Source organism: Eretmochelys imbricata, chromosome 11, assembly GCF_965152235.1.
Source record: "Eretmochelys imbricata isolate rEreImb1 chromosome 11, rEreImb1.hap1, whole genome shotgun sequence".
Lineage (NCBI taxonomy): Eukaryota > Metazoa > Chordata > Testudines > Cheloniidae > Eretmochelys > Eretmochelys imbricata.
Genome location: NC_135582.1, coordinates 61,021,683 through 61,039,254, shown reverse-complemented (window position 1 = coordinate 61,039,254; position 17,572 = coordinate 61,021,683). Strand labels below are relative to the sequence as shown.

Genomic DNA, 17,572 nt, shown 5'->3' with positions numbered 1-17,572 from the left:
TAGTGTTTATCCCCAGTCCAATGTTGGTACAAGCTAAGTGGTAAAAAGTGGCTGCAATGCTCTCATCGCAGCATACTGAAACTAGACCACAGGGTGGCAAAAATTAAATAACCTGGTTGCCATTGCAAACCTTGAGAATCCTGATGGTAACTTGCTTTTCCAGCTTATTTGCTGTTCTGTTCTAGTGTTCAAATATATAAGCCTTGTTTGCAAGTAATTTTCTCCCTGCATGTTGATTTGAAAATTGCCCCATTTCTTCCCTCTCTCATAGCGAGAAGTTAGTTTCTGCAAAGAATATTGACCATAATTCCTTTTGGATTGAGTCAGCATAGCACCTTGGAGCTGAAAAGCCATACTTTAGACAAATGGAACAGATGGTTTGATCCCACATTAACAACAAAATACAGGTGTTGTTTAAATTACTTTTAAACAAATATTTACCACTTGCTAGGACCTCCACTCAGAATGTTTTTTCTCTTGCAAGAGCAGCTGATCCCAGAGCTGCATTCCGTAACCTGTTGTGATGTTCTCTATACCTATTTTCCCATCTGGAAAATGGGGATAACTCCTATCTGCCTCACCAGGGTGTTGTGGAAACTAATTAGTGTTTGAATATGTAAAACAGTATTTTCAGAAGTCTTAAAGGAGAAACATAAGCCCTACCATAGAGCCTAGTATGGAAGCACAAGAGAAAACGACATCCTGTAAGAAAATGTGAATGTTCTAGTCAGCCTGTGTATGTTGTTAATGATTTAGAATCTGAAGCTCTTTTTATTTAAAAAAAATTTTGATCAGAAAACACTGATGGGTCTGCAAGGTGCTTTTGGAGTTGCAGCTGCCTGAGAGACTGGAATTGTTGTGAGAATAAAAGGTGGGGTGTGTTTTTCAGATAATTTTGCTAAACCTAAGCCAGCCAAGACAGGACAGAGGTGTTTTCAATACAGCAAAGCCAGGCAGTGATGCTTTAGGTTAGCTGACTGATGCGCCTACTGTATGTCAGTACTGAGAAACACAAAATAGGCAGGAAGAAATCACTGAGTGAAGGAGGTGGAGTGACATGAACATATAACACAGTGACAGCTCGCTAGATTTCTCTTATGTTTGGGACAAGGTGGAACTCTAGGGCTAAATGGCAAGTCTGAGGCATCAGAATAAGTACAGTGAGAATTGATGAGGTCAGAAAGTAAGTGGGGGAAAGAGAAGAGGACTAGTGAATAGCTCTGTAAAACAAGAAATAAGAGGAATTGGAGCCAAGTTTGATTATCCCTTCTAATGTTGTCAGAGCAAGTAGCAACCACTAGTTACTAAGTGCCACAGCCTAGGAGAAGGAGGCAGAATTCATTCAATCCAAACATCTTCAGTCAGAAGAAAGTAAAAAGCCAAGTGTGTATTGAAACAGAGCCAGTGGAGGACCAAAAACCAGGGAGCTACTTCAGGGTAAATTACGATGACTCCAAAACACAGACTTGGCCCATCCCATTGCTCACCTGGGAGAAAGTTATCCTGGTGCTGCTTCTCCTTGGTAGCACCAAGGGCCACCCAGCTAAATTTCTGTCTCTGTTTTAATTGCAACAGGAGCCATAGTTAGTCCTGTGGTATATTTTGCTAGGACTCAGTTACTTTAGAAAGATCGACCAGGCTTAATTTCATAGTCTGTCAATTAACTGCAAAAAGTACTTTTAACATATCGTTGATCACCTCTGAATAAAGATTGTAACAGTTATTGAAATGCAGGTGTTTTAAAATAGCTTAGTGTGGAATTGCACACTTTCCAGGATGAGTTTACATGTAGATTGGAGGAATAGCTGATGTGTTTTGCTGATGTCCTCTAGCGAGTAGGAGAACATTGCCCTTCACCATGAAATTGGAGAGCACTGATCATCCAAACACAAGCGCTGTCTCCTTGGTAATGCTTTGCTTGTAAAACGCTGTTGTTTTGCCACAGAGGGACATTTGAGTTCTGTCAACTGACTGCGCTGAATATGTGCAGGTCTGCAAAGGTAGAGAGCACCTCCATAATGTGCCCAGAGAGAATGATCACTATTTGTAGTGCAGCGCAGAAGAAAAACCGCTAAAAGTAGACTGTCACCTAGATTTCAGAACAGAGAAAAAGGAATGTAAACAATTCTCGGCCCAGTGTAGTTTTGAAATTGCTATAGTGTCTAGTGCTTGAATGTTCTCGCGTTGCACAATAAGAAGCTATTTTCATCTTTTTACCTCAGTGCCCATAGGTGAAATTAAATCCAAGAACAGTCAGCCTCAGTCTGGATTGAAACTATTTTCTTCCATGAGAAGAGAAGTGAAAGTGCAGGTTCAGCACTAGAAGGAAAAATGATTTTCCCCACTTGTTACAGAAAACTGCAAAGAGCCCTATTCCATTAGCGAGTGACAAGGGGAAATTGTTTTTCATGCAGCTGAAGCTGACGCTGTCCTGTTAGATTGGTTTTTATGCAGCCCTAACATACAGGAATCTAAATGATTATTGCGTGATACAACCACTCCACCCAGAGTAACTCCACTGAAATCAATGCCGTTGCTCTGGATTTGCAGTGGGATGACTCGGAACAGAATGTTTTATATTTGTAGGCTCTTGTTCAAACAGGCATTAATTCAGGGAAGTCTTAGGGCCTGTGATATACAGGAGGTCAGACTAGCTGATCACAGTGGTATGTTCCATGGTAGTTGAGTACGCACATCAGCTTGCAGGACTGGTTTTATAGAGCTGAAGTGTGTTGGTCCTTGATGGAGCAAAACTCCCATTTGAGCTGGAGTTCTGCGTGAAATTGACCATGATATGTTCTAGTTGATCTTTTAGTTCTCCTGAAAATTAAATCCAAGAACACTTGTTTATAAATTTACATTGGGGTTGTTGCAACTCCCTCTGTAAATCTTTTTTGCAACTTCACAAATGTTCAGCATGCAGGTTTTTCTTTTCCATAAAACTGAATTTGCTGAAATCTCAATTATTCAAAGTTTTGATACTATAAACGCTAATTCAACAGCCAGCCATAACCTGAGATAAAGACCCAAATAATCTGTTTTTTTCTTCTTTGAAGGGTACATGTTAGTAATTTAAGCAATGTTCCTCTACTGTTACTAATACTCTAGCATATTAACATTGAAGTGATTTTAAATATTTTACGTCGCTTTTTATTTTATGTTGCGGGGGAGGGTGCGATTTCCCTCGGCCTGGACAGTGAAAATAGTCTCTCATACTTCTCTTTACTCATTTTCAGTTCCTGGTGTTCTCAAATTAGGAGGATGCTGTAGAGCAGATGGGTGGCAAACACTTCGGGGGAAATGTTTCCTTTGAAATGTTTCAGCCCTGAAGGTTCCTGTCTGTAAAGCTTTTATTTATAACATGTACATTTTTGTTGTAAAGTGACTTGCCATTTCCCTTTCAAGTCTTTTCATTTGGGGGGCAAATAAACAGCAAAGCATTCCAATAACAAGTTACATGGTACCAAGTGCTGAGAGCAAAGGGTTCTGCTGATTATGTTCCATCTCATGAATTACAAACTTAGTTAAGCTTTGAAGAGAGAAATAAGTACTGTAAATACATTTATTCCTTGTATATTTAAATAAAAAACACCGCAGAGAATGGAACCAGTAATGGTCCGTCTGGATTCACACAGGGCCTAATTCTGGGGTTGGGGGTGGAGGGAATAGGTGCTAAACACCCACAGCATCCACCAGGCCTGTGTATGGCGCTTGAGAGGAGATGCAGCAGAGGCTGGGCGGAAAGACTGTCAATTACCCAAACCCAAATTCCCCCCTTGGTTTGGGGTGCAGTACTGTAATATCTAGTGAATGACTTGTAAATAGTGTTCCTGAGATAAGGAACTACTAGTATAAAATGTAAAACCCCTTTTTGGGACTACAATTTCAGCTCCATCACAGGTGGATGCAACAGTGCTTCTGCCAGGTATTTGAAGTCCTGAGTATACTTTCAGAAGGCAGGAGAATTGACCTTTTCCTCTACTGTGAGAGTCTCTTACCCACCACTGCCCTAGCTACACTTCTTTGCGATTACACCGCTGTCTACCAAAGATGTCGCCATTACCTGCTTTCTTCGTTCTTGAGAGTGAGCATGTAGGAGTTGGGGTGCAGCTAAATTAAAGAAATCAACAGGTGCCAATGTACAGCATGAAGAGATAAGGCAGGTGTTTTGCAAGAGGTGGCAGGCTTGTGCCCCTGTGGAGTAGATGCTGTTGCACATTTGTAGTGTAATAATTATCTAGAACAGTGGTTTTCAACCTTTTTTCATTTGCGGACCACTGAAAAACTTCAAAGGTGCGAACCCCTTTGGAAATTCAACCTCTGGTCCACACACCCCTACCATAGAAGTCAGACTGGAAACTGACCGAAAAGCATTCAATCAGTGTTGCATGTGCAAGGCACAGCATTTGACACAGCGGGAGAAAGGGCGCTAAACTGTGGGCTTCTGTGGGCTGACCTGCAGGGGGAGCTATTCATGTACTTTTGATAGATCAGAAGAACAGAATGCGTTCTCTGGGATCTGAAACTTTATTTTCATAGTCACATTTCACAGACCCCTTACAGTCTGTGGACCACAAGTTGAAAACCACTGATCTAGACACATTAAGTCCCCATCTCACCATTCAGGAAAAATAATGTAATGTAGTAAAACACTCTAAGCAATTTGCTTCCTCAGTCTTCTGCTGCAGTGGTGAGTAGTTCGTATTTAAACAGAAAACAAAATGGGGTTGGTTTTCCTGTCTGCTTCGTCATAAGTTGTAACTAACTCTGTCTGTTGAACTGCCATGGAACAAGCATTAACTGGAACATCACCGCTTGTTTCACGGCTTTCACTAACTGTTAGCAGCCACTGATGGTGTCCTTTATAATAGTGGAGATGCACATGTAAGAAAATATTACAATGATTTGTCTGTGCAGCAAGCTTGTGCTGAACGTGCTGTAAATACATTCATATGTTTACTGCTTTAAAACAAATTGCACATTTTATCTTTGAATGGGACTGCTCCCCCTCCCCCCTTTCAAAACAAAAAACAAGGCTCTTTGAAACTCTGACAATTTCAGGTTGGGGGGAGCTTTGCCATGTTATAAATATATATAAATATATGTATAAATATACTTTTTTAAGCATGGGAGAGGACAAAAGAAATACTGCATTATAAAGTACCCACTATAGCTCATTATACAATAGAATATGCACAATTCAATAAAGATGTAGTTAAATTTAATGCTTTCTGTTTTATTTTCCCTGTCTTGCTATTTTATGTTTTCATGAGATTATAATGTGCCTTGCTGGAGTGAAGGTAGACATACCAACCAGGCTTTCATGGGACTAGCAGGTTCTGGTAGTATAAACTAAATCCTCTGGTCTGGTCTGAAATGAAATAAGGCCTCAAACTGGCTCATTCTTGTCTGCGTCCTTGAAATGTTATGTAGCCTTATCATTCCTTACTAGAAATACATTGGAAAAATACTGCACTTCTACAGAATGCCCCTATTAATAAAGCAGCTGGACTCACGTTGAAGCTCAGATTGAGCACTGCAGGTTTCACAGCCTGAGACAAATGAGGTTGAGGTTTCCTGCAATCCGCCGCCTTTGCTTCAGGCATATTTCTGCACCTGTGCCCTGCGCCAAGCGGTGCCTGGCCTGTGAGGCGAGAATCTGGCTCTAGCATTGTGGTCCCAAGCTGGTCACACAGGAAGGCCACACAACCTGGTCTGGGCCAGACAGATTCTAAGTATTTAATAAGATTTAAAGTCACCTGCATTGATTTAAAGTTCAGCTTGTTTTGTGTGTATTTAGACAGGTTATTTCTCTGTACAGTAGAGTATATTAACGTACTTGATAATGATGTAAATATGATGACAAAATGCTAATGAATAAGCCATTAGCATATTGTGTTGAAGCAGGCTCCAGGTCTTAGGTTCTGGTGGACCATACGTTGGGCACCCTGCTCTAACAGAACCAAACGGAGAGAGTGTCAGGGCTTGTCTACATGGCAGTCTCCTGTGAACTGCACAGAGCACCACATTGTTGCACGCTATCTGCCTTGAGCAAGGAGGCCTAGTGTATGGTGATGTAAAGACAAGTTTTTGTAATGCAAATTAGGTACCTTTGGGGTTGTGGCTTCCCCATGTGGCACTGCAGGGCTGGTGTTTAAGAAAGATGCTCTTCCCCTGGCATACAACACAGAGTGGAGTTGCTGTTCCTCTGTGGCCACTAACAGGGAAGTTCTTACATCCCACATATGGCCTAGCCCTGCTGCTTCGGCTACAGAACCTCACGCCACCATCCCCTTCAGTTGCTTTTACATGCTGCTTCCAAGAACAGCAAGACTGTTGGGTTTGCTTGACTTAGGTTAGTCTGTGGCCCCAGTCGCAAATGCTAGGCAGGGATGGGTTTGTGCCAGCTTCCATGCGTCTCCAACTAAAGGAGAGGGTAGGAACACAGCTCCTCTTGCTAGCACAGCTGTTTCTGTTCCCACTTTAAGATAGGACTATGGGGGACTGGTGCCTAGCAACACTGTCTTAATCCAGGGCAAGGGAAGAATTTGGATCATGAATTACTTCTTGACGTCAACGCTGCCCCTGTGCAAAAGGGAAAGTGAGAGTTGGCTATGGGATTAGGGAGGTGGTGCCTCTGATGTGATTTTACCCACCTCTGTGAAGCACTGAAGTGGAAGGCTGGAAAAAAAATGAACCCTATTAGTCAAACCTTAGAAATCGTTAACACACAGCGGATGACATGCTGTAGGCATGTGTCTAGTTAATGGTGCAGTGGAGATAGCTCTGATCTCTCGCAGTATGTCCACCTGAGAGCCTGCTGGCAGCTGTGTGACCGACTCTCGTCTGTCTATGCCCATTATTTGCTGGCCAGCAATTGTCATTAACCCATGAAGTGTTACAGAAGCAGTATATTCACAGGACACTTGGATGTGTGCTTTGTGTTTTTATTTAGGACTTGTTACAAGAGGGTTTAGTACACAGCAACAGTTAGTTCCAAGTACAATTAAAAAATTTAAAAAAATTAATGTTCCCCAATCAGTGGAAGGTGGTTTGAATGGTACGCACCCAGGAACTGTTTTCTGGTGGCATGCAACTCCCCTGAGTCCTGCATGTTTTGTAACTTACTTCACCAAACTCAATAGCAGAGTGGAGGCTCTGAGTAAATCAGCCACAGAGCCAAAAATTGCTTATTAGACTGAGCCAAAGTGGGTGTTTTGTTTTTTGAAGAAAAAAATGTACAGGAACAAGAGGACAGTGATGTTTTTCCAGAGAATTCATAGCAACCACGTGTCCTTACACGTTGCAAAGATGAAAATAAGCACTTGTTCTTCACAAAAATCTCAGATGAGGTCAGCGCTTAACCTTGAAACCAATTTGTACACAGCTCTCTTTTTCTCCAGAGGTTATCAATATGAACCAAAAAATGTGCTGCCCCCCTCTCGGCAAAGTCCTGTATTAATGAGTCAGGAGGTGGGTTGAAAGGCTACCTTTTAACAGCCTGCCCCAGAGGCTTTATCAAACACCCTGTTGTGACATGTGCCTTGTAAGAGTAACAGTGCAATGTGCTAATAGAATCAGCATGTTTACTGTACCCTTAGACTCCACTTTTGGCCATGGAAGTTGCACAGAACACAAATGAAAGCAGAGGTGGCCCATGGTCTGTGATTTAGCTTTCAAGTATCTTCCCAAAGATGGGGCTGGGGTGCACTATTATTTTTGGAGTTTCAAAATAAAGCACTAGGACCATGGAACTAGTGAGTTCAGCTACTGAATATTAAAAAAAAAAATCTTGCGTTATTTTTTCCACGGTGTATTAGAGCACTATCCAGAAAAATGTAATTACAGGCTGCAGGAGCGGGAAATTTGGACTCTTAATCTCCCACCCTCAGAATTTGGTTTTGGCTGGTTCCAAATACTAGAGGCATGAAACAAGATTACCCCTTTGGCAAATGCAACAGCTGTGTGCTTTCCCCTGTACTCTGCCTCGAGCTCAGGTTTTCAAAAACTGCTATGGCCAAAGTATGCCTACAGCTTCCTTCATTTGGAAACCAGCTACCGGTGATTACCTGAGCACAGGGCTTCAATATTCACAGCTTAGAACCTAATCCATCACTCAGCCCCATTTCTTACATGCCCTGTTCTGCTCCCAGTGGGGCAGGGCTATAAGTAATTTTCAACGTATACAGTACCCCAGTTTCACAGCCCCTGCTTCTGTAGGGGAACCCTCTCAATCATGTTCTGCTTTCATGTTAGGGCAGCAGGCTAAGACTGGAAACGAAGCCCTTCAGGAAGAGTAGATCCTAGTCTCCACTGGCACACAGCAGAAAAGCCCCTAAGGACTGGACTCCGCATCAAAGGGCAGGGTTTATTTTACCACATTGTGAAAACTGTTCCCCCCCAGAGGGGAGCACTGGTCCACTGGTGCCTCTGGCAGAAGGTGAGCGTTCCTCACTGAACAAATTGTGCTGTGTGAAGAGCACCTCCCCCCCCCCCCCCCCCACCCCAGACAGGCCTATCAGCGTGCTTCAGCCCAGGTGTCACAGGCTGTCAACGTCAGGGGTTTTCCTATGACTATGAACAGCAAACAAGTTTGGTTGGCAACTATTCCCATTTCCCTGTGCAGAGCAGATCACAGCCTGGCCATGGCCCATCCCTCCCTGTAATGAGGGACTGTGAGTGAGAAAAGAGGGGCACTTCCAGGCTCAGGGGAAGTAAGCAAGTGGCAGGGGTAACCTGAGACCTACATGGGAGAGAGGCGATGCCCCTGAATTTGCCACACTTCACCTAGAGTGAAGGGAGACAAATCTGCATTGAAGGCAGGCGCTAGCCTTCTAACCCACTCCATTCTTCAACTGCTTGGAGACCTCCACTAGCAACTTGATCCTTTGAGAACCTCCTAAATCATTTGCTCTTTCCACTGCCCAAGGGAGGGGGGTTGGTTTGGAGTAGTTGTAATCTCCTGCTAGTGAAGATTCATACTTTGTAATTCTCCTAAATGTGCAGTGGCACCTGGTAGCAAATCGCTCCTCCCCCCCAGTCCCTGAAAATGACATTGTGAAATATCACAGGGAATTATCTCCCCTATAGTGCTTTACAACAGCAAAGCTTCCACCACAAACTAGCTCTTTTGTATGCCTGCCTCTGAACAGCAGGCCCCTTAGGGCAGTGCATGGAGAAGCACAACTTATAGACGGTCGTATCTGAGGACTTGGGAACCAGTTGCTGAATTTCTTGTACACGCCCCCTCTGTGAGCATCAGTGAGAGAAGCAGAGCCGTATTCAAAGAAACAGGACTCAAAGCCAGCACCCTCCCCGGGCTGGCTGTAATACAGGTACCAGACCCCCCCTTTGTAGTGTAGCTTTGTGCTAGGACCAGGATGTATTTCGTTCTTTTCCAGGAAACCAAAACTTCTTAATAAAGTAACATTTTTGAAAGACTTGCACAGCACCATTTCTTCAGCAAGGGCTATTCCCATCCCAACTAACCCTCTAACAAGAGCTCCAGAGGCCATGGTGGACTAGTCCCCCCCCACCCCTACTTTTTGTGGATTGAAAAAAGCAGTGGGTTGTGGGGAGAGAGGGATAGAGAACTAGTATTTTGAGCCTAAGGCTTGCTTTGGACTATTCTGCTGTGTACTTTTCTCCTACCCCCCCCTCTACAGAGAGAAAAACACTGAATAACCAGCAGCTTGTAATTCTTAACACCTTCATTTCAGCTTTGACAGGACTCCATGCAAAGAAGTTCTGCCTCTATTTGAATAGCCTATTGCCCAAGCCCCCACCCCTTTTTGAAGTAACTATTTAAATAAAAGGGGAAAATGAAATGGGGGGGAGGGATTACAAATGATAGAACTGGAAACACAACCCTCACTGACGTTAATAGCATGCAGTCTATGTAACAGTACATACAAAATCCGATTACTTTGGGCCTGGTCTATGCTCATTACATAGCATCATCCCTGGACACTCTACAGAATTCAAAACTGTACAAAATAAAAAATATGCATAAAACCCAACAAGTGTTTTTTACAACATTAGTACTGCATAAAAAAGCATCAAACCAGCAGGAGGTGACCCAGAAACTCCCTCCACAGCAGCTGTGCAGGATGAACCACCTCGTAAGTGTCATGTTGTCAGCAGGGAACAAACAAAACACAAGCCCATCTTGTCTGCTGGCGAGGGCTCAGGACCCGCTGGACTCTACAAATCCTCTGCTTTGTGAGCTCACCACACCAGACATCTTTCCAATGGAAACAGCTAGTTTAAGGAATATTGATTCTGTGCCCAGTCTGTAGCACAAGCATATACAGATCAGGGCACCACTTACAACATCGATGTCGATGACTCAGAAAAAGCACATCTGGTCTGTAGAGTAGATGGGACCCTAACCATGTGCCCATCCCAGCGAGCACTCTGAGGAGTGGGTGGGGTCCCCATTTACACTACACAATGCAGCTGTGCTTTAGCCATGTTGTGAGCAGGTGGGTTCCCCTAGTACTTGCAGTGCAGACATGCCCTTGGGACTCATCTACATGACAAAATGGCCCAGAATAGCTCTTGTACTTTAAATTCACATCCTACCTCATTTCATAGTAACTTCCTGTGTAGCCAAGCCTTAGAAACTAACAGTAGCCTAAGTGTGGTGTAGGGTAACTGCCTAGCTTTGTCTCACCCAGACACTCCTACAAAGACACCGGGCAATGTCTGTTTTCAGCCATTTTGCTACTAGGAGACAAAAAAACCCAAAAGGGATTTTTTTGGGGGGAGTCAGTGTCACCTAATTCAAGCATTTTTGCCACCTTCCAGAAGGGCAGCAATGAGATGAGCCCTGGCAGACTGCAGCGTGGCAGGGCTTGAAAGATGCGGCTCAGTGGAACTATTTTTGCAGCACACAGCTAGAAGGGGTAATTGAGTGGAGAAGCTTCCTGACAAGGACATGACAGCATTTAGGCTCCAGTGCCAGCTAAGAATAAGTACTGGGAGGCAGAAAAGCTCCAAGGAGACTTCATATCCAGAGTATAAGGAGGAATGGCACAAGTTGTCCATTCCTTTCCCTTTTCTGCCCCCTGACGCATCAGTTTAGCAAAGGTCCCATCTAGCCCAAGTGTCCCCACTTGCTCGAAATGCACATCTCTGGCAAGATATTGCACAAGCTACTGAGTTATGAGACTGGCTTGACTGTACACATTTTTACTAAGAAGGAAGGAAAACCAGCCTCCAGTTAGTTATCTCCACTACTGTCCCTGCAATATTCCATTGTACACACATGGCTTAGCAGACAGCTGCAGCATTATCTAGACTTGAATAAGGTACTGTTGGTACTGGCTGGAATTTCACCTTGGCTCAAATGAAAATAGTTCAGGAAGAAACCTTGCTCAGTACCTCCCTATTACGGGAGATTAGATGAAATGTACATGGGCTGCCCTCCTCCAGAAGGTGGACTACAACAGCAGGTCAATCAGTTTGCTGTGTTAATGAATTACGTTAACATTCCTCTTTTCTTTGAGGTTCTTCCTAAACTGGCACAGATGACCGTTCACAGTTCTTTACGCTGATCTGTGAAGCCAACTCAAGTGATGGCATTTTCATCTGAGACGGTATTAAAAAGCAACCTACAAGTGTACGTGAAACCTTTACAGTGTGTGTGTGATTCACACCTGGCTAGGTATAGCTATGAAAGGTATTTACTATTTTATAAACACTGGGAGGGGCAGGGAAAAGAGCTAAAATAATGACCAGTTTGTGCATAGCTTTCCATAGAAAACCAACACCTGTGGCCGCCCTTTTTACTTCCACTGAGAGGAGATTTTGGTAATAGACCTGAAGACGACAACTGCTCTTTGTCCTGCCTCTGCACAGGACAGTCACAGCATATACTCAGATCTGGAACCAAAGTACAAAAGAGCCAATTTACCAGACCTGATTGGGTTTTTTAAAAATTACACTGTGCATAATACTGACATTTAGGATGAATTATCTGTCTCGTGCAAGGACGCACGAATAGATTCAAACCTTAACTCCTAGAGTTAGCCTCAGACTCCCAAGGAACCTATAAACTTAACTTCCCCCTCACCACAAAATGCACTTGTGTTCAGCTTAACCCCTCCGCCCCAGCAGGCTGGGAGCTTATGCCAATGGGGATCACTTTCTACACCAGTGCATAACACAGATCTAACGTGGGGCAGTCAAAAGACTAAGATTACACAATGGTGAGGTCTTCTGGGCTGCATCCATCTTAATTATCTAAACTGAAAGGTAAGTGAACCCAAGCCAGCTCTGTGAGCCCCCACATCAGTCTACACGTGCAGTTGCAGAACTGTTTATGTTAAAGATGTAACGAACCATCTGGAAGTCAGATACAGGAACTGCTTTGTGTAGGAATCCAAATGTTAGATAGCACACACGTGTCCTTCCAGCTGCATGTGAGCATAGAAAAAGTGAGGGATTTCCACTAGCCAGTTACATTAACCCCTTTGCACTGGCATCCAGGATGTCCGGTGCCAGAGGTAATATCACAGGGCCATACAGTATTCCTGAGAAAGATCCCAGATCACGCTTGAATCAGTCTGAATTTTAGTCAAGTATCAGCTACTCCAAAGTTCGTTACATCTCCACTACCTACATCCGAACGGGTCGGCTTAGTCAACGTCAGGTACAGCCACTGCTGGCAGCTGGAAGAGCCATTTGTTCAAACAACTCAAATCGCTATTGTATAATGAGAAAAGCAAAAAACAAGAGTGGTTGTGTTACAATTATCCTTCATTCAGTTCACTTGGGTGGGCCCCTAGGGGCTGGTGGAGAGCTGAGGTGCCCTGACAGTTCCTGTGGAGCAAGGTGCAGCTCTGCACCCTGTGGTCTTCACTCAGAGTAGTGCATGATGGATTCCACATAGTTCCCTGGGAAGAGCCCCGTCACTCCATTCATGACACCCTCATACCACCCATCATCGTTCTTCTTAATGACGTAAATGATGGCACCTTCCTGAAATGAGAGCTCGTCCTCCTTGTCTTTTGTGTAGTCATAAATCGCCACGACTAGGAAAGGGAGGAGAGAGAGAAAAAATAACATTGAATAAGGGAAGGTACTAGTGGGAGAAGGAGAAAATGCAACTACAACGGCCACAGTGTGTCGCACTCTTGTGTTTAAAGCAACCTGCCAAAACTCTACTTCACCCACTCGTCTGAGGTATCCCGGAATTTGCTCCGCCCCAAATCCCTTCCAAACTTCCCAACTGATGCTGGGCTTCTTTTCTAATCCTTATTGATTAAAGTCTGGCTGTTCTCATCATTTATATAAAAACTCAATGCTTTCTTGAATGCTGATCTTCCAGATCCATCACACGATGGATAAACACAGTAGAATTAGACCAAGTTTGGTTTGGCTCCACACTGGTGCAGACACAATGCAAAGCTACTAATGCCAATTTTTATAGATTAGTAAAATGCAAACTTATTACCTGTCCAAACACAGGCTGGGAAAAGGAACAAAGAGCACTGGAATGAAGTCAGGAAGGGGAAATGATTCTGGGAGCAATTCTCAACTGTAGTAGGAAAAGAACTTAGGGGAAGTAGGAGCTCTGGGTTTCCATGGAACCTCAATCCCAAATATCCCACAGTCTGTGAATGCACATGTGCAGCCCCAGCTCTGGGACTCAGAGTGCCAGGATAAATTATCCAAAGCGTGGGGGGTCTGCTGAAGTAAATCTTAATCAGATGACCCTTTAAAGGAAAACGTAGGCTAGATATTAGAAAAACTTGTTGAAAGATTAAGCTGTGGAATAGTTTTCTTAGGGAAGTGATGGAAGCCAAATCACTCTGGTCAAACCATTGGGAAATATTAAGCAAGGGACTTTCCTGTATTGGAAAGAGAGAGGGTGACCCAAGAGATTTTTTCCATCTCTAATTCCTATGACAATGAGCACCAGAAAGCAAGTTATCCAGGCCAAAATCTGAATACTGCTTTAGCAAATTGCATCAATCATCACTTCAAGCAGATGCCACTGGCACACCTGGCACTGGCCTTGAAGCAAAATGCATGTTGCACAGATATCCTGATTCTTTATGCTAGCGAATTAACAGAAGTTATCTGACTAAAATCCAGGGAGAAATAATGAACAGCATGAGTTCAGGAGTCAAGTGTCCTGAAGTACTGCAAAATTCATGATGATTTTGCAAACAGAAGATGAAGCTTTTCATTGAAGGAAGTCACAGAGAAGTTCAGGACAAATGTTTGCTATCGGCACTGGCTTTTTCAGGATGACCAGCAGAATTCATAACCACAGTCCAATGAGAGTCAAAATAGCTACCTTGTAAAGAGTGTTAATGTGTGCAATATTGACCTGTACAATTATTTCATTTGTACAAAGTGCATTAAAAAAGCATGCATTATAGGCTCTTCTTTACATTCCTCTATTTGTAAATTAATGCATTCTTACCAGTTTTTGATGTACCATTCTAAGGGAATAAAACATGAATGGTGAAATGAATAAATGTTTATTGCATTTGTTTTTGATCTTGGAAATTTAGCATTGAAAACCATTTTTATTTAATCAGGATATTCTGGTTTGTGTGATACAATCCTCCCAAATTCCTATTTAAAAATACATTAAAGCTCCTGGTGAATCTGTTGATCCTAATTTTAAGATGTTTTTCTCTTAACTAAAATGTTCCTGCCCTATCTAATAGTCAGGAGAACAAGTTTAAGTTTAAGAGAAAAATGTCTTAACTGAGAACCAATAACCCATTTAATTGGATGATTTAATTGGGGATTGGTCCTGCTTTGAGCAGGGGGTTGGACTAGATGACCTCCTAAGGTCCCTTCCAACCCTGATATTCTATGATACTATGATCTGTTTAGATGGTACTTTCTGATTCCCTACTTTCTCATGTGCCAGTTTGCACCATTCCCTTCTGATAATTTGGAAAATATTCAGCATTTCTAGTTTACTAACGTACATTTCCTCATCATTCCATGAGGAAATAATGCAAGTCTGGCTGCTTGAGTCTCTTATAAAATGACTTTTTTTATATAAAGAAAAAATTAAATCTGCATTATAGATCTCTCCTTGTAATCTGTTCCTTCTGTGAATTACTTTCGCACTGGGACCTTTTCCTCATTCTCAAAGAACGCTTAATCCTTCTGTCTGCAGTCAAACCACTTCAAGCTGTGATCTGGGCAGAGTTCCTAAATTATACGGAGTCAGGGCCAGCATTTCAGTGAGATCTCCAGATGCTGAAGTAGTAGTATCAGGGATTCAACAGGTGGCAACCTTCCCTCTAACAAGACTTAGGCAGGTCTTATTTTCAGGTGTAGCTGAACACACTTCAATGCAAAGATTAAAAATACAGTTATCCACTGGGTTGTAATAAGCTGGTTTTTCTAGCTGATGATTTTTGCATAGTTTTTAAACAACTATATTTGGTTTGACAGAAATCTTCTGATGGATTATAACAAACTGACCACAAACCTATCCAAGATTTGCTCCCAGACCCTGGAATTCTGGAAGTGAAATGCGAGGGTAAGACCAGATTCCCTTCCTACATGGCATGGAAGAAGATTTCTCCCCTCTAAATATCTATTCCTACCATCTGCTTCGTTTGGTTAAGAATCTTCCTTAGCATGGGCCCCATCCTGGGGATTAGGTGAGGCACTGTGGTGCTCACAGGATGGCCTTTTGGAAGAGAAAAAACTGAAGTTCTGACTGCCAATGGTCATTAAAATCATACGGTGCCCTGCTCAAATTTAACAACCCCAGAATAACTGCACCAAGCGGTTTAAACTGGATCTGGTATCCACTTCCTACCCCAAACTACTGTATAGTGTTGCTGTGCACTATTAGACACAGAACCCCAGGGTGCCATTTCTAGTCACTTTTCAGAGCAGAACCACACACTTTAGAGCAGCCACAGCCTATATCCATCGCACTTCCCAACAGCTTTCCTACTTCTACATCCTCAAATTCTGCTACAGTCACTTGGTCTCTCAGAAGTTCTTTCCTATCAAGTTAAAGGTTAGACATACAAAAAAGCTACACAAAATCTTTGGCATTGTCACTGCTAATTTGTTGGGGATAACTGAATGTCCACCTTGTCTGTCAAAAAAAACAGTTTTTTCTTCTCTTGATCATGTAGCACAGACAATCCTGTTTATAAGAGCACAAGCCATTGCCATGGAAATAATTATTTTGCAGCAGATAAAGCTTTGTTCGTTCACAGCAAGATAAATGCATAAGTTCCTCTAGTATGAAAATCCCCTTCTATGTAGAACTTTGGCTTTAGAGCTCGTTTGCCCTGACATGTTAGAAAAGGAATTTCAAGCACTTCCCTCCTCTCCCAAATCCAGTAAAATGTAGTAAAATATCTAGAGGTTGTTTTTGTACAGCGACCAAATTATTCATATTCACAGTGGTATCCACCCTTGCCTTCAAGATCTCCTTGAGTTTCTCTTATCCCACTGAGCTATTGTTTAGCTGTTTGCTCATCATACATTGGAAGAACCTCAATTTCCCTTGTTATTTTCATTTCGTCAAGTTCTTTTGTTTGTTTCTTAACACAATCCCTTAGTCATTTGGTGCCAAGAGACAGGATCTGAATTAGATTTTGGCAGGGACCCTGCACTAACACCAGGGAGTTCATTTCCCACCCCCTATCCTCTTCTCTTTTATAGATCCAATATAAATCCCTTCCTCCCCCAACATCATTTACCTTGTGAATCTGAAATCAGCACACTTATTGCCTGCTGGGACATTTACAATTACCTTGCTGCTTTCAGATGTTCTCATTCACAGGCCCATAAAAGTCAGAGATGGGGACTGAAGCAGGATCTTGTCTCTTGAGAAGCATTCTTGTTTCAAATTTAAAGTATTTTCTTCTGGACAGAGACACTTTCAGTATGAATACAGTTTTCCCCCCCAAAAAACAGCTAATGCTACATTTTGTAGTGTCAAGATTATTCTTTTTTTATCAACACAAGATATAAAGGATAGATAAAACACTGGTGTCTTGTTAATGCAGCAACTGTACCATTAAAAATTTAGACATCTGTTATGGCCCATGAATGTTAACATGTTTAAAACAAAATTTTAATGGAATAAACTTCATATATATTATGTATATCCTCTAATAAATATGTAGTACAACACATTGGTGTGATCCACAGTAATTCTTCAACAGGATCTGGCGCATTATAGCATGAAAACTGCTGATACATGACAAAACCACTTCTATGGCACCTCTTATACACTTAATGAGATATCAGTAGCTTTAGGTGAAGAACTGTAAAAGTTTTAAACAATTTGATCGAGGACGCTTTTGTTACCAGACCCACAAAATCCAACCTCAGCCTCTTTTCCTCCACTGACTGCAATCCAAGGTACACATGCATTACTCCTTATAAGCATTTCACACATCCCAAACTCCAGATTCCCCACTTGTTCCCAAAGCCTCCAAGCAAGAAGCAGGGGAATGAGGACACAATTATGACAAGTAGAAGTTTTTCATGTGAAAGGAACTATTAGGTACTTAAGGGCTGAAATAATGATGAATCAAGACTTCCCTTTCCCTTAGTAAAG

The 17,572-nt window shown here is 42.6% G+C and overlaps 1 protein-coding gene across 2 annotated transcripts in view; it reads right to left on the bottom strand.

Annotated features, from left to right (window-relative positions):
• Positions 1–12,560: 12,560 nt before the first annotated feature.
• The window catches only part of ABI2 (abl interactor 2), a 101,305-nt gene continuing 96,293 nt past the window's right edge, over positions 12,561–17,572 (bottom strand). For both annotated transcript variants that reach the window (XM_077829980.1, XM_077829981.1), the window contains one exon: positions 12,561–13,037. In XM_077829980.1, the coding sequence (XP_077686106.1) occupies positions 12,862–13,037 (176 nt within the window). In that variant the 3' untranslated portion in view covers positions 12,561–12,861. The remainder of the gene's footprint in view (positions 13,038–17,572) is intronic.